Raw genomic sequence first — 17,927 nt, 5'->3', positions numbered from 1 at the left:
CTCTAACAGCAGAAATGGGCACATTAAAAAACCAGAATATAAGTGATGTAATAGAAATGTATCAAATGTTACAAGGATACAAATTAACTTTAAAAGGTTAACTGGAAGATACCTAAGATAAACCTACTATTCATATAATAAAAGGAAATGTCTCTCTACCTCAAAAATAAGTTTTGATATCTAACTCTGGTAGACCCAAAACAGGCCTACCATGGTCTTTAATTTTATATCAGTAAATTTATTACCTGCCTTTGATACTACCCTGCCTTTGAAATCATCTGGATGAATAATCAATATGTGAAAAGTAATCACCGGTTCTATATACCATGCATGTTTCACGCCAGGACTTGAACAAAGATAATGGATTTTTTCCAGTGCACAGTTTTTCAATGAGAATGCTGGACGTACTTAGCCAACCAGCCAGTGGGTGTCTGTGAGTTCAGACAATTGTGTGTGAGGAGAGGATGAGGGATGTGGGCAGAGCAAGAATAAAGAACCATTAAGAGTAAGAGTAAGAGTAAGTCTCCCAAGCCTAATACAAGGTGCTTTAGAAAACTGACTCATTGGCCTTGTAAAGTTTGGATCATAATGCAAAAGAAAAAAAAAATGAGATTTGTATGTATTTTTATCCCAAAGAACAATTACATGTAATAGGAGAGAATTTCACATAAATTCTTAGGCTCATATTATGACTGAAAGTAAGAAACTTTTATATTTACTCGTTCCAGCATATCCCTACTGAATTGTATCCTAAGCCGTGTTGCTATTACCATGTCAGCATGCAGTCATGTGCAAGATCTATTGAGGGTAGGAAAATTTTTTTTATAGAACTTCGGAATCTCAACAAAACCTCTAAAAATTTAACAATGTACTGGTTGGAAACTGTCTAGATTTCACTGTCTTATGCAGCAAGTTTTAGAATGATACAAAATAAATTATAGCTTAAATCTCAGTCTGAGCCTGGGGTAATCTTACCTACATATTGAACTTCCAAGAGTATGGCCCTGGGATGGGAGAGAAACTAGTCAGAGTGGCATAAGAGGAGACAGAAGACATGTTTCGGGAAAGAGGGTGATACCAGCTCGCTGTCTCCGGCTACCTGAGAGCCTAGTCAGATGAGGATGAGGAGACCACTGGGTTCAGCAAGTGTGGATATTGTTGGTGATTTTAACAAGAGGGGGGTTTGGGGACTCTGGAGAGCACCGACAATCAAATGAAAGAAGTCGAGAAAAAGTTTGCCAACTATGGGAAGAGAAGCAACAAATAATAGATCATGTTGAGGAAGTTTTGTTCAACCACCAGCAGAGGTATGGGCCAGTATCTGGGAAGGAGTGTGGGGCAAAAAGATGATTTGTTTGTTTGTTTGTTTGTTTTTGCACTTTGCTTATTTTCATACTGAAATATGTAGAGTATGTTTCTCTGTGCTAATGCAAATAATCCAAGAGAGAAAACCTAGATCATATAGAAGGGAGAGAAAGAATGAGACCAAAGTCTTGGAAAAGGAGAAAGGAAATAGAATCTGGCCCACATGTGGCCTGGATGGTGAGGCGGGTACCTTCCAGGACTAGATAGCAAAGAGATAATCTTAAATTCATAATATAAATAAGAAGGGTAAATGTAAGCATGTGAAATAAATCCAGACACCTCAGGTTTCCATCATTGCCACCCTCTTCTGGGTGGCTTAGTCGGTTAAGCATCCGACTTTCGCTTAGGTCATGATCTCGCGGTTCGTGTTCGAGCCCCGCGTTGGGCTCTGTGCTGACTGCTAGCTCAGAGCCTGGAGCCTGTTTCAGTCTGTGACTCCCTCTCTCTCTGACCCTCCCCTGCTCACGCTGTCTCTCTCTCTCTCTCTCTCTCTCTCTCTCTCTCTCTCTCTCCTGGAAATAAATAAAACATTAAAAAAAATAAAAAAATAAAAGAAGAATGAATTAAACCAATCATTATAGCTTTAGGAACTGCAAAGAAGGCAGGATGGTGGTCCTGAAATGTGGGATGAAGGAACTGGGATTAAGTCTGACCTTGGAGGAGTTGGATGGAGAGGAGGGCAGGACAGCATGACAAATGTGGGGAAGAGGCAGGAATACTTGAGCGAGCATAATGCACAGTGCCAGATCTTGTGTGACATTTATAGGTTCTCAGTGCTTCAAATAATCAGATAAAATATGTGCCCCTTTGAAGGGACATTTGAAGCACGCTGAGATGTTGGATGAGTAATGGCTCCTGTTGATCTCAGAAGGGTGAAGCCCTCAAAGTACATGGTTTCTTTGGCTGGATTTTAAAAATACACTAAGGGGTGCCTGGGTGGTTCAGTCATTTGGACATCTGACTTCGGCTCAGGTGATGATCTCACAGTGAGTTTAAATCCCACTTCGGGCTTTGTGCTGAGCCTGCTTCAGATTCTGAGTTTTCCTCTCTCTACCCCTCCTCTGCTCATGCTCTGTCTCTTAAAAATAAATAAGTGTTATTAAAAAAATTAAAAATACACTAATAGAAGCTGAAGGAATCTAAGCACAGCCTTGGCCATTCACCACATTATTTTAAAATATTTTTATTATATTTTCTGGCTAGTTTCTAGTTCCATGACCTTGAACAGCTATTCAGTGGCTCTATGCTTCATTTCTTCCATCCCCTCCGGGAGAAAATTTGGTTGCTTTAAGGATTGAGAGCAGTGCCTTGAAACATAGTGTGAGCTGTGATTACTGTTATAAAAATAGCACATTTTTATTTTTAGAAACTGAAAACATACAGATAAAAGGGAGGTGTAAAAATCAAGTGTAACGCCACTGCTCTGTGACAGTTACTCTTAATATTTTGATCTTACAGTCTTTATCCTGTACGTATATATTTTACTCCACGAACTTAAAGGTACCTTGTTTTAAATTTAACCTTTCACAGACATCTCTGCATGGCATTAAGCATTCTTCAGAATGCATTTTAATGTCTTCATAGTTATTCCTCATTTATAAAATGTTAAATCATTGGCATTGTTTCAGTTGCTCTTATCTGAGTCTTAAATGATTGTTGCTGCACTGGTGATTATAGCAACTGAGAGAGGAGGGAGGGGGAAAATGAGTAGCTTGAATGGGGGCAGAGTATAGTCACTCCTTAAATATCGAAAGGCAAAGGATACACACAGGATGAACTCCATGAGTTTCTCTGTCAGACTAGTTTCACTAAAGTCTCTTAAGGTCTCAAATATATATTTAATGTATGTTTTCAAATGGTTGATATTTGCTTTCATGAAGACTTCCTATTTTCTCAAAGTTGAAGCTGTATAATTTACTTCCAGCTCGCTCCCCCTCAGAAATATAGCTTTTTTTCTTTTATCAAGGAAGATACCAGATAGACAAAAATAATTAAAATATAGTGCTTTCATGAGTGTGAGGCAAATGGGCATTTTGATGCATTGCTATTTTATACACCTTTCTAGGGAAATATTTAAAAATGGAAATAATGTATCCATTCTAGTGCAGGGATAAAATTATGGTAAAGCTACTCACATGTGTCTAAAGCAGCCATTAGAAAATTATAAAGTAGGTATCTGATGTTTCACAGCGTATCAAGTAGGGGGAAAGAAGAATAAGTTAGCAATATGTGCAGCATCATTTAAAAATGCTTGTGTTTGTACACAGGGATAAACTTTAGAAGGATATGCTCCAAAGTATCTGAGTGGTGATATTCCAAATGACTTTTTTAAAAAAACAGTTTATTGTTAAGTTGGTTTCCATAGAACACCCAGTGCTCATCTCCACAAGTGCCCTCCTCCATGCCCGAATGACTTTTTAAAAAATTTTTTGCTCTTGGGCATTTTCTGGGTCTTTTCCTACAAGGAAACATTAAATGGTGTATGTTCTTTAAATGAAAAGGGAAGGAACACCTTTTAAAGGCAAGGCAACAGGCATATTTTTGTCACATTTGCACTGGCACTTGAGTTTCCAGAATAGAGCAGAGGTCATGGGCATTTGATTCCTTACCTCTGTGTGGGGAGCGATACAGACATAGCATTTAGGCAGGTGAACATTTGATGAACAGGTAGACGGAAAGTAATTCCAAGTTCTGGAACATGTTGGACTGGAGCTTCCATCAAAAACTGAAAGTGATGGTTTGATGAATACAAATGTTAACCTGAGACAGGAATGTAGTTTCCTAACTAGCAGGTGCAAAGCAGATGACCAAAGGGAGGAGACAGAAGGAGAGAGAGAAGAATCCTTGAGGGGGGAAGGGAACTTGCTGGCACAGAGAAGGAGATTTGATCCGCCACCGTCCGCAAGAACTGCCCTGACACCTGAGACACAAGGTGACTTTGAGGTTTTACAAGGGCTGGACAGGTGTGCAAAAACTAGCAGCGGTTTTCTTTCCAGGGGTTGAAACCTTTTTGGCCCTTTATCTTTCTCTGAAAATCAGCTGGGGAAAAAAAATGGAAAAAAGGAATTTGAAAAAAAGAAAGACTTTCTAAGTAGATAATCAGAAGAGATCTTATTTTTAAGATTTAAATGTTTGGAATCAGATGAAAAACAGCTATTGGTCTCTGCAGTTTCTGGCCACTTTGAGAGCATCTGTGATAACTTCTGTAGGACTTTTGCTACCCCTTCCTTTCTCTTTAAAACTCCAGTGATTCCAGTAAAATTGATCTGTCTCGGATGACCCATGATTTTCTGGTAATAGAGTCTACTTCTACTGATTTTTGCTCACGTTTCCCTGGCTTCCTTCCCATAACCTCCTCCTCAAGGTTAAAACTTTTCCATCTCTATCACCTATTTAAGAAATTTTTTTTTAAATGTATTAAGTTTGAGAGAGAGAGAGAGAGCGCGCGCGTGCGCAAGCTTGCACACAGTGGAGGAGGGGCAGAATCCCATGGAGGCTCCACGCCACCAGCCGGAGCCTGATAAGGGGCTTGAACTCACAAACTGCAAGTTTGTGACCTGAGACAAGACCAAGAGTCGGACACCCCACTGACTGTGCCACCCAGGTGCCCCTCTATCACCTATTGTGATGGTTGGTTGGTTGTGCTGCTCTTTCATTTTGCTACTCCCCCAGCTCATCCTGCATGGTCGATTTTCCAGATCACCACTCTCAGTGCCTAGACATGTCATCCAAATACTGTGGCCATGGTCTTCCACAATCCACCTTCCATTGCTAGACTTGCCTCCTGCTGCTGCCCCCTAGCCTGCTGCTCTTTTGTGGTTGCTTAGGTCACTTTCTGTCCCCAGACAAGTGTTGCAGTTCCCAAGCCACCATTCATTCATTCTACACGAAGTTGCAGGGCTGCCATTAGCAAGGCATGAAGCTAAGCCCTCAGAGGAGTTACAGACCTCCATGGCACATGAAGGTCTTAACGGCATGAGGGAAGTCATGGACCACAAATTCAAAAGCCTCTCACCACTGCTTTCTAGTAATGTGACCTTATGCGAAATTAATTTCTTGGGTTCCTCAATTTTCTGATGTGTAATTAGACATAATTCACCTTTTAGGTGAGTTATTATAATTAAATGTTGGGGCACCTGGGTGGTTCAGTCAGTTAAGTGTCCAGCTTTGGCCTCAGGCCATGATCTCACAGTTCCTGAGTTTGATCCCCTTATCAGGCTCTCTGTTGTCAGCACAGAGCCAGCGTCAGATCCTCTATCCTCCCTGTCTCTGCCCCTTCCCTGCTCACACACACTCTCTGTATCTCTCAAAAATAAACATTTAAAATAATGTTATGGGGGGGGCGCCTGAGTGGCTTAGTCGGTTAAGCGTCCGACTTTTGCTTAGGTCATGATCTCGCGGTTCGTGGGTTCGAGCCCCGCGTCGGGCTCTGTGCTGACTGCCAGCTCAGAGCCTGGAGCCTGTTTCAGAGTCTGTCACTCCCTCTCTCTCTGACCCTCCCCTGCTCACGCTGTCTCTCTCTCTCCTAGAAATAAAACATTAAAAAAAATTTAAAAAAATGTTATAGGGGCACTTGGGTGGCTCAGTCAGTTGGGCATCTGACTTTGGCTCAGGTCATGATCTCATGGTTGGTGAGTTCGAGCCCGGCATCAGGCTCTGTACTGATAGCTCAGAGCCTGGAACCTCTTCAGATTCTGTGTCTCCCTCTCTCTCTGCCCCTCCCCTGCTCATTCAGTCATTCGTTATCTCCCTATCTCTCTCTCTGTCTCTCTCAAAAATAAGCAAACATTAAAACAATGTTTTAAATGTTATAAAGTGCAAAGCAGATTGCCAGTCAAGTAATAAGTACTCAAAAATTTGTAGTTCTCTTCCTAACCCCACTTCAATTTTTCAAAGAACTTAACAATTTTCTAGCAGATAAGCTGTTGTAATGGACCTGAGTAGTATAAGCAAGAACCTGGAGAGTTCAGAGAAGACAGCACAGAAACATTTACTATGCTAATCTTAAAATGCTATCAAGAGAAGATTAGGTAAGAGTTTCCTATGAGAGTGAATAATAGAACTAAACATATAAACATAAGAAAAGACCAAGAAGGGAAAGCTCCCCCCTCCTTTGGATCTTTATTCAAAATCCCCCATCTTGGTGGAACCTTCCTTGCTACCCTACTTAAAATTGCATCCCACTCCATTCCCTCCTACCCTATACCCCTACTCTGATTTGTGTTTTCCCAGTTTCCTCACTACCATGTCATGTATTTATCTTGTCGTTTGTGTCTTGTAAAGAATGTCAATTGGGGCACCTGGGTGCCTCAGTCAGTTAAGCATCTGACTTCGGCTCAGGTCATGATCTCACAGTTCGTGGGTTCGAGTCCCTTGTTGGGCCCTGTGCTGACAACCAGCTGAGAGCCTGGAGCCTGTTTCAGATTCTGTATCTCCCTCTCTTTCTGACCCTCTCCTGCGTGCGTGCGCGCGCTCTCTCTCTCTCTCTCTCACACACACACAGAAATTTAAAAAAAAACTTTTTTTGAAAAGAATGTCAGCTCCACAAGGGCAGGGGTGGGTGGGTAGGTGGGTATTTGCTGCTCTATTCCCATTCCCTAGTGGAGTGCACACCAGAATGTTCAACTCTTTACATTGGGGTTCTACGGCATGGAATTTGGCCAATAAAGGTAGAAAATCTGGTTGGAAATCCTGAAAGCCACTAAATAGCAGGGTTTTAGGTTTTTAAATTTATGGAGTAGAAACTCATTATCTTAGTTTTCTTTAACAGAAAACGTATGTTACATTAAAAAATGACAAGAGTTTAAAGATTGACACAAGAAGACAAGATACGAATCTATTGTGGTAGTGCAGGAACTTAGTGAAGAAAGTCTATACTAAGTGGTAGTTAAAGAAATAAATAGAAAGAGACAGTAAACATTCCAGCAGAGTTACTTAAACATGACTGTTAAAACATTAATAAAAGACTAGAGAAATACAGTCACAGAAAGGAGCACACGGGGCAGCCATCCAGGAAATTAAGTAAATGCATATATTCTAAATGTATTTGTGAGCAAAAATAACTAATTGCAAAGAGTACATATAGTGTGATTCCACTTGTATAGATATGTACATAAATATATGCATTTTAATAAATTTATCTGACAAATATACATCCGACTATTAACATGTGCAGAATGGCATTAAGGAAGATCCCCACTGGTCTTTAGTAATATGTTACACAATTCTCTCTCTGGTTACTTTTCTAGAAGCATGTATTTTATATTAAAGTATCTTTAAGTCAAGTTAAATACATCTCACAAAAAAAATACCAAGAGTATACCTCTAATCACACTTATTTTAAATCTATCACCTAAAAACCTCTTGTGACAAAACATATGAGCATTAAAATGTTAGGTACAGTTTGTATTTGGACTAAAAACCTGATAAGGTGACCCTTCATTCAAAAACCGTAAAGAAACCAATGAATGAGGGAGAATGTGATCCAAATTCAGAGACCTTATTCAAGAATGAAGCCACTCATGGGGTGCCTGGGTGGCTTAGTCGGTTAAGCGTCCGACTTTCGCTTGGGTCATGATCTCGCGGTTCGTGGGTTCGAGCCCCGCGTCGGGCACTGTGCTGACTGCCAGCTCAGAGCCTGGAGCCTGTTTCAGTCTGTGACTCCCTCTCTCTCTGACCCTCCCCTCCTCACGCTGTCTCTCTCTCTCTCTCTCCTAGAAATAAATAAAAACATTTAAAAAAAAAAAAAAAGAATGAAGCCACTCTTTTGTTCTAATTTATCAAAGACTCAGAAAAAAATCTCCTAACTAATGAGTAATGAAGACTTGGATAATCCACACAATGTAATCTCCCAAGAAAGGGTTAAAGTTTTAAACCATGGATGTTTCACACACGTTTATTTCATAGTTTATAAGCCATTTAGAAATTTTGTTGTGATGGCCAAAGTGATAAAAAAAAAAAAAATGAAACTAAGAGTAAATCTGGCATTCAAAACAATTGCTTTGAAGAAAGCTTTTTATAGATTTAAGTAGTTTTCTGAAAAAACAGTCCACGTAAAAATGGTTTGGATTATTCCCTATTTCAAAATAAGACATTGTATGTTTTTGAAAAGTGAAAAATAGTACTCTTTGAAGCAGTTCTAGATACCACTCAAATCTTATATTTGTCGTTATTTTTTACTTTTTCAGGTGCCAGTTCAACAGATTCTGAGAGTGAAAGTTTAGCTTTCAAATCAAAACCTGGAGCCATGCCACAGTGAGTGCCCATGATCCCATCAGTTGTCTGTATAACAAAGACTGTCACGAGAATCACTGGGGTACAAGGCAGCACGCATTGTGCTGTGAGGGAAGAGGTCTGCTGATGTCAGTCAAATATCAAATAGCTGAATGTGAACACAGTTTTTAACGTTTGAATTTAGACTTTGAAGTCTGCATTTCATCCTAGAGATGACAAAATCAAACCATATACAATGTTAGTTTCAGTGACAGCTAACTGGTTATAAGCATATAAAAAGACAGTCACATTGAGAGGAAACTAGTTCAATCATTACCCAAATATAAAGGAGGACCGCTTTATTGAATCAAACTGGAAAATGTCTAATTAGGCCAGAAATGGGTTTCCATTTGAATAAAGTCTGTTACTAGTTAGAGCTAATGAAAATGGTAAAAATAGAGTTCTTCTTATGAAGACAGATGGGTTATTTCCCAAAATAATTATTATGTAAATTGATATTGATAATTAAGTTTTTGCAAAAATAAAATCAAACCTACCAGAATTTTGCAGAAAACTCCATGAATATTGCAACTGTGCTAATACATTTCTTTGCTCTGCTAGTATATATGTAACAATTCTATCTATCCAGGATCATATGTTCTGCCACCTGTGCCTTCAGATAAAGATCTCAAGAATAGTGAAGTTACGGTTACTTGCTTGAGGTTGCATGGCCAGCCTCTTAGCAAAGCTGAGCTTACCAACCAACTCTTCCTAACCTTTCCTGACACCTCACTAACTTTTGCGGGGTAAGGAGACAAAAATTCCAAGACATTCTCAACAAAATGAGAAACCAGAACAAAGAAGAGCCGCTAGACTTAAAATAGACCACCAAAACTATGAATTAAGTACAGAACCCTAGCCCTAGGACTTTGTCCAGATATTTTCTTTTCTCTTAGGATTTCCAAGTTAAAAGCTTTAGGTTCTCTGATAATGGCTGAGTTATATGTAGCTATTTTTCTTTTACCCATGTGTTTATTTTGGTAAATTCTATAAGGTCCATTCAATGTACGTATTGACCATAGCTGTTGTAACTCTAGCTTATGGCTTCCCATTTCTTTTTTTTTTTTTTTTAATGTTTTATTCATTTCTAGGAGAGAGAGAGAGAGACAGCGCGAGCAGGGGAGGGTCAGAGAGAGAGGGAGTCACAGACTGAAACAGGCTCCAGGCTCTGAGCTGGCAGTCAGCACAGAGCCCGACGCGGGGCTCGAACCCACGAACCGCGAGATCATGACCTAAGCGAAAGTCCGACACTTAACTGATTAAGCCACCCAGGCGCCCCAGGCTTCCCATTTCTGAAGCACTTACAATTGAAGTGGATTGAGGTCACAAAAAGAAACTGAAGTATTCTGTGGAAATCTTTCAAAGAGTAATTCCTGATTTAAAAAAGTTCTGAGGCGCCTGGGTGGCTCAGTCAGTTAAGTGTCCGACTTTGGTTTAGATTGTGATTTCGTGGTTCGTGGTTTAGAGCCTTGTGTCAGACAGGCTCTGTGCTGACAGCTCAGAGCCTGGAGCCTGCTTTGGATTCTGTGTCTCCTTCTCTCTGTACCTCCCCCACTCATGCTCTTTCTCTGCCTCTCAAAAATAAACATTAAAAATAAAAAAATTCTGATGGAACATACTTGCCTCTTTATTTTCCAGAGCTCAAAAGAAAACAACTTCTGTTTCCTTGACAATAGGATCATCATCTCCAAAGACAGGAGTGACCACAGCTGTGATTCAACCATTATCTGTCCCTGTTCAACAGGTAAGTCCTTGGACTGGAGACCACAGGGAGTAAAACTCCTTAGCAAACTTCTTGAAGCAAACTTCACGATGACAGCTTTGATTCCAACTAGTACACTCCCTGCAATAATTTTTTAAGTGGGAACACAATGGGAAGGAAAGAAAATGGTAGGTAAAGTTCTTCCTCTTAAGCCACTAAAAAATAATCTTTAATCAAAACCTGTCACCAGTTAGTCAACGTCTGCTTTCCCATTGGGAATGTCTCTAAAAGCCAGTAACCTGATAATATGCTATCTTGTTTAGCTATGGCTATTTGATTATTCTTCCACAATTGTGCCCTCTTCCATTTACCCAAATTTATTAGCTCATTTAAAATAGAAGCAAGAAAAGTCCACATGCCAACAAATTTTTTCCAAGAGCTAAACACAATAATAATAAAATTCAAATTCCTTGGCCCAACCAAGCATTTTTACCCTGATTTTATTTCATTACAAGAATGCCATATCCAAAAAAAAGAACAACAATACAAACTACTGGAAGGTAATAGTGAGCTTACTTTGCAGATACAAACAAGAATTTAAAAAGAGCAAAGCAAAAAAATTAGAATCTAAATGTTTTAATCAGATGTATGTTACTTTGCCTTTGTGCTATGATGTGTATATTTAAATACAACACTCACAAAAGCCTTCCCTGCACCCACCCTTGAAATGTAAATTAATTCCTAACTAATAGCTGTGTTTTGTGAGCATCACCAAGCCCTCTATCTATTGAACACCCAGATGTTTTAATAATTGTAGTATGTGATGTATAGTCCGGGATCTGTGGAATATGGAAACAGTAGAGAAGAGATATTTGAGTTCATAAACTTGAAAGAACCAGCCAGTATAACTCACTTAAAGATGGCCTAGATATTTCCTTTAAACCCTAAACCAGAGTGGAACCTATAGAAACATATCTGATTAGATCAGTGGATTTTGTGTGTGTGTGTGTGTGTGTGTGTGTGTGTGTGTGTGTGTTTGATATTTAAGTACTGATAAGTGATGAATGCTTAGCACCATGCTAGGCATTTCATTGGAGGAAAAAAATAGGTCACCAGCCCTCATTCCCAGTTTATAAACTATGCATGGGGAAAGAGAAAATATAAAAGTATGAATATGGCAGAATATATGAAAAGCCTTAAGCAGAAAATATGTGTTTATATTTGTACCATAATAATGTAAACTGCACATTGTAAGTTTAAGTTCTATAGGAACACTAAATGGACTGTATAGGCAGGAGGCGGAAGGACTCACAGACACTCCATTGCTTTATTATTGTCAGCAACATCACATAAAGTTTAACATCCTGGAGCCAGATTGCCTGAGTGTAAATCCCAGCTCTACCACTTACTAACACTAAGGGACCTTGAGTAAGTGATGTATCCTCTCTATGCCTAGCTTCTTCATCTGTAGACTGAAGAAGATACCATCTGTCTCACAAGATTATCAGGATTCAGCTAGTGAATCTCCATGTAAAATTTACATCAGTGCCTGGCACAGACTAAATACTGTATAAGTGTTTAAATGGTCTTTGCACATAAAAAGACAATGAAAAGTGAAACCCAATCCTGAATCACAAGCCAATAAAAAGTCTTACAAGGATAATGAATAGGCCCTTTCCATCCTAGCATCCCTACAACTGCCAACATTCTTGATAACATCTTGTCATATTTAGACACATAGTATCAGATCACTATCATCTGGGGTGAAAAAGCTACCAATTGCTTATATAGAGTGGAATAAACCCAAAGTGCTTGAAAATAAATAAATGTAGAAGGAGAAATCATTTCCATTCGTTACTCTGGAATCCTTCTATTTCCTCAGAGATGAGTGCCATTCAGTAAGTATTTCAGCACCTTTGTTTTTTGCACATCAAGAAAAAACAATATCTTCCTTTTTAACTTCCTGTAATTCCTTATATGAAAAAAGAGTACAAGTTAAAAGTAAGGTGGGGAGATGTTCGATAATTTATCCTCCACTGCCAGTAACTTGTGCTTTTAATTCGATGAATCCAGGCTGTATTTAAAAATAAAATATAATGTCTGTGAGAAATTTGGAAACGACCCCTGTGGAAGTCCCACACACAGAAATCCATTTGGTAATGGCATTTAAAAGCTCATGGATCCCTAAGGAACCAGGGAACTTTTACCTTGAATATCCTTTTGAGTAGAGAAGAGTAACAGATGTGAAATGAGGGTGTAGAACAATGTTTGTACTGTATGTAAGAGTAGACCAGCAAAATGATATATGGTATATTTTCTTTCCCTTGTTTCATTCATGTGGAGCTGTCCCAATAATGAAAGGTTTCTTTAGCCCATCTTTTCAACAATTTATATATTCAGAATTTGATCCATGTGTCTCTGCGTTTTCAGGTTCACAGTCCAACCTCGTATCTCTGCCGACCTGATGGAACCACTCCTGCGTGCTTTCCTCCTATTTTTACAAAGGTCTGACATCTGCAAGCCTCATTCTCTGTGTTTGCTTTGGTCCTTTAAGTCCATTCACATGGATTCACATGTGGCTTCATGTGGCAGTCTTTAAAAATTAAGACGAACAGATCAGTAGGCTGTCATGGTTACCTTTGGAGCCAAATAGGTATTTACTGAACAATTCCTGTGTGATTATAATCTTGTGAAGGGTCTGAAAAATGTGGGCATGGTCAGTGATAGATAGAGGTTACACAACAGAGTGGGGAAGCCAAGATAGGCAGGTAGAAAAAGGCAAAATGTTGTATTGGAAATTGCTTGGAAGAACCTGTAATTTTTATAGAAAAGCTATAATATTCAATTTTTTTAAATGTTTATTTTTGAGAGAAATAGAGCATGAGCAGGGGAGGGGCAGAGAGAGAGAAAGAGACACAGAATCTGAAACAGGCTCCAGGCCCTGAGCTGTCAGCACAGAGCCTGATGCAGAGCTTGAACTTGGGAATGGTGAGATCATGACCTAGGCCAAAGTTGGACACTTAACTGAGTGAGCCACCCAGGTGCCCCTCAATTTGTTCTAAGTTTGTGTTTTGCCTTGCCAAGCTGAGTGATCTACGTTTCATTAGTCAACTGCTCAACTCAGAAATAGCTCCCTATAGCATATCTTCTCTCTTTTTTTTCTTTTGAGAAAATTATAAACCTTTATTGAAAGACATCTAAAAAGGTCTAAATAAGTGGAGAGAGAGATCCTGTCTGTGGATTGGAAGATTGGTCAAGAAGCCATGACTCTCAGATTAATGTATAAATTTAATGCAAATCTAGCTGAAATTCCAACAGGTTCCTTGTTCTATTTGTTTGTTTTGAATTGGAAGTTGGCAATTTGATTCTAAGAAAAACCCAAAAATAGCCAGTGTACTCCTAAAGAAGGAAAATCATATGATGGTAAGGAAGGAGTGGGATTTGTCCTTGGAGATGTCAAGACTTTGTAAAAGTATAGTAGGTAGGGCAGTATGGTGCTGGCATAAGACTAGACAAATTGGCAGGTAATCAGAACAGAACCCATAAAGATACTCCAGTATTTACAGAAACCTACAGATCACCGGGTAAAGAATGAATTCCGCAGCAGTGATAAAAATATATATTAAATTGGACTCCTATTTCATACTTTTTACAAAAATCTTCTCCCAGTAAACTAAAGACAAATGTGATAAGCAAATCCATAAAACATGCAAGGCAGAAGGCAAGGAAAAGAGCATTTTGCTTGTCGTCTTGGAGGGAATGATTTTTTTTCTTCTAAGCCAGCCTGTATCCAGCTTTATTAAAGATCTTTCCATAAATAGAATATTTACTGTAAGACATGGCAACAAATGATAATATTTGACAACAACTTGGAAAGCCCCTTCCTGGATAGATTACCAAAAAAAAAGAAAAAGTTGTGTAAAACCGTACCAAAAACACCACTCTAGTAGTCCATGAAGTTGTCCTTCAGTGCTTAGGAACCACAAATGTTACCAAGGTGTGGGTAATTCAGGTGCTGTGTGGTTTTAGAGCTTTTTGAAAGCAACTTCATCAGAGCATCACCAAGGAATCTATGTTAACTGATGTATTGCTACCCAAGACACAGTTGATTTTGAGGGTCCCGATGAACCTCTTGATTTAAATAAAGAGGATGTGAGATTTTGCTTTCCCTCACTATAGGGCTTCACCACAGTGGCCTGGCATATGGAGATGGTAGGGAATTCCTCCTGGGCACCACAGAAATCCTCAAAGCTAGACCTAGAACCTTGTTCCTCCATTGCGTCCTAGCTCCTGAGACATTGACATATTAATGGTATATATCTCCTTTCTCCAAAAGAAAACCATGAAACATACTGTGTGCTAAACATACAGCTTAGTAAAAAGAAACCTAAAACAAAATTCTATGTTTGTATAAAGGTTGATTTAAAAAGACACAGTTGTGGAGGGACTGGCAGCATAGAGCACCCCTCCCGAGCATCTCCAGTGCCTTCTGCCTTCTGTGTCTGGGCTGTAGACCATCTCTGTTTTCTGCAGCATTTCTTCCTTCCTTGCATTTGCTTTCCCCTTCATCCTTTTGGGCATCTTTTCTCCCTGCTTTGCTGGGTCCTTTTGGGGGCTGTGCTTTGGTTTTGGAGGCGTAGGTCTAGAAAATAAATCTGCTGATCTCCTTTGTGACTCAAACTAGGCTTCCCTTTGTCACCCTTAGCATCTTTGTGGGTATGATGGTGACAGTGGATGTCAGGTGGGCTTTGTCAGTTGAAGAGGTGCCTCCATCCATACCTGCTACTACCTACTGGTAAAGATTTCCAGGTTTCACACCTGGTCAGAGGCAGAGCAGAACTTGTGCCTGTGGGCCACTGTGCTTTCGGGCAGCAGAGCTGGCGTGGACTATGGGCCTTTGGACAGTAGGGACTCAGGTGAGACCAGGAGAGCAGCTAGCCTCAGATGGCATTTCTTGCCTAATAGTTGGACCCCTTCAAGGAATCGCAGTATCAAGTGGGCTTGGTATATGACATGTGATACCCTTATGTGGATCTGAAACAGACTCAGGAGTCCCAAAGTTTACCGAGTGGATGATGCAGGTTGCCAAGCACAACCTCTGAATGCTGGCTTTTCGTCTCCTTCAGTGCTCATTATGTTCCTGCAGGTTCTCCTAATGGCTCATTCCCCTTGGCTGTGGCTTTTCTTGAGATAAAAACGTTTGCTCCAGGGCGCCTATGTGGCTCAGTTGGTTAAACGTCCAACTCTTGGTTTTGGTTCAGATCATGATCCTATAGTTGGGGAAATTCGAGCTCCACTCTGTGCTGACAGTGTGGAGCCTGCTTGGGATCCTTTCTCTCTACATCTCTCTCTGCTCCCTCTCCTACCCCATTTCTCTCTTAGCATAAATAAACTTTTAAAAAAAGTTTTCCCCAGGTGGAGTCAAATTGTAGTTCTGGAATAACTGGAGTTTTGACTCATCAGGTCCTTGGCATCCTACCCATTTTCTGTATCTTTAACTGTCCAAAGTTTGAACAAAAACACAATCCTAGGAATAAGTCAGAGTTTCCTCTGGTGCCTGAAAGCTAAACAACAATATTTATGTACCATTTGAAATCTACCACGGCAGCTTCCTCACAAGCCTGGAAGTGCGTAATATAATGAATCCACACAACCTGGAGCCTGTGGGCGACACTTTGCCTGCTATGACCCATTAAATTGGCTTTTCTCTGGACCAGATCACCAAAGTGAAAAAGTCCATTTAAAACCAGAGATTTCATACATTTAAAAAAAAAAAGGAGAAAGAATGCAATCAGTAATAATCTTAATCTTATTACTTAAAAGACATTAACTACTGAAATTATCAAATGCCTTCTCTGGACTTAACACTAGACTTTTGCCAACATCTTTGACTTTGAGAATTTCCTTAGAGCTCCTACACACTCACTGAAGGCCATTTGCTGTGACATTTGTTTTTCCCAACAGGCCATTTGTCGTCCCTTCAGATAATCTTAAATAAACCCACAGTAAATAAAATAGAAAAGACCACGTAACTTCTTAACTTGAATTTGTTTGCTTCTGGTTGATGTGCAGGTGAATTACTTTGTCAATTCACAATTAATAATTGGAATTATTTCAAGAGTTCTACATGACTTATGTAAGATCTCATGCTCTGAAGTCAGAAGTTTAAAAAGTCAAAAAGTTGAAGCTGAAAAGTCAAAAGTTAAGTTTAAGCCATTGCTAGGTACTCCTGGAGAAAGAAGGTAGAGAGAGGACCTTTGGAAGGGACTGGGCATCTTTTGCTATTTAATAATACGTTTAAAAGCTTTTACCTCTTTGCATCTGTGAAGCCAAATTAACTTCTAATCTGTTGGACTGTAAAAATGTACTGGTCTGGAATTGGAGTGGGGTCCTGGGCAACAAGAATAATTGCGAAGGAAGAGGAAATGAAGGTCATGGAGGGAGTACTGTGCGTTTTATTGTTTTACTCAGAACTTCAAAATGAGAAAATCCCCGAGCCCCTTGTGTTAATAAACGTGACATAGGAAACCCATTGGCAAAGGTGGCACTGAGGGCGGTACATGGAAAGGTTGGAGGATGAGAAAACAAACGTATGCCTTTTCTTTCCTTCCTGTCTGGTTTTCCCCGGAATCTACGTTCATATAGAATATAATGGCTTTGGGAAGTTTGCATTCCACCAGCTAACTCTTAAATGTAGATAGAGAAAGATAACAGGCATTGTCATAAAATTCCATAAACATGAAAGTGGCAATAAATTTGCAGAGAGACCTGAGGCCCAGCAGTAATCTGATTACATGGAGATTATGAAAAGCTGACAGTCAATGGATTTAAAGGAGTTTCTTTTTACCTGAGTCAGTGGTAATTATCTTATGATGCAAGTTTTGCATTTTTTCCCCCCCAGGAAGCTTTGGAAGCTTTATTTTCTGTTGTGAAATTGTGGAAGGGTGCAGCAATCTAACGGGGAGTGTTTTCCTTGAATTGTAGGAACTGCAAAACATAGCTGCATCAGAGGGTCAAGTGGTGGTCCTGGAGTGCCGGGTCCGAGGAGCACCCCCTTTGCAGGTCAAGTGGTTCCGACAAGGGAGTGAAATCCAAGACTCTCCAGACTTCAGAATTCTACAGAAAAGTAAGGAGAGGTGCCCATTCTCCCATATCCATCCATTTTCTTCTCTCATGCTCCTAAGAAACCAAGAAGGGTTTAGTCATTTGGACAAATTGGGTTCTAGTTTTGAAGAGAAGTAGGAGCTGATAACCTGAGAATGTGTGTGGTCTGGTAAATTGAAGTGGTGGCAGTTGCTTGTGTAACCCTTTGAAAGTCTAATGAAAGTTGTATATACTTTCTTCAAAAAAAAATATTGCAGACCTCAAACTCAAAGTTGGGCAAATAATTTGAGCAGGCATACAAGCCTCCTATAAGCCCCTCTATGGATTGTGGTTTAAACTTTCCTAGTATAAGCTGTTACTGGAATTTGGGTTTCTGTATTTCTAGAAATATAAATTGATCTATCGCTTTATCTCTTTTGTACTATGGAGTTCCCTATATTCTGTAGACACGTCCTAGACAGAGTAATAGAAAAAGATAGGTGAG

The 17,927-nt window shown here is 39.7% G+C and overlaps 1 protein-coding gene across 1 annotated transcript in view; it reads left to right on the top strand.

Moving 5' to 3' along the window:
* Positions 1 to 17,927, top strand: part of PALLD (palladin, cytoskeletal associated protein) — a 383,592-nt gene that overhangs the window by 151,811 nt on the left and 213,854 nt on the right. Inside the window, exons 3-6 of the mRNA XM_039251508.1 lie at positions 8,553 to 8,619; positions 10,276 to 10,381; positions 12,770 to 12,844; positions 17,324 to 17,465. Coding sequence (XP_039107439.1) covers positions 8,553 to 8,619; positions 10,276 to 10,381; positions 12,770 to 12,844; positions 17,324 to 17,465 — 390 coding nt within the window. The remainder of the gene's footprint in view (positions 1 to 8,552; positions 8,620 to 10,275; positions 10,382 to 12,769; positions 12,845 to 17,323; positions 17,466 to 17,927) is intronic.

This window comes from Hyaena hyaena, unplaced genomic scaffold, assembly GCF_003009895.1.
Source record: "Hyaena hyaena isolate Hyena2069 unplaced genomic scaffold, ASM300989v1 scaffold_391, whole genome shotgun sequence".
NCBI lineage: Eukaryota > Metazoa > Chordata > Mammalia > Carnivora > Hyaenidae > Hyaena > Hyaena hyaena.
Note: the sequence above shows the minus strand (reverse complement) of the source record. Positions and strands in the feature narration are given on the sequence as shown.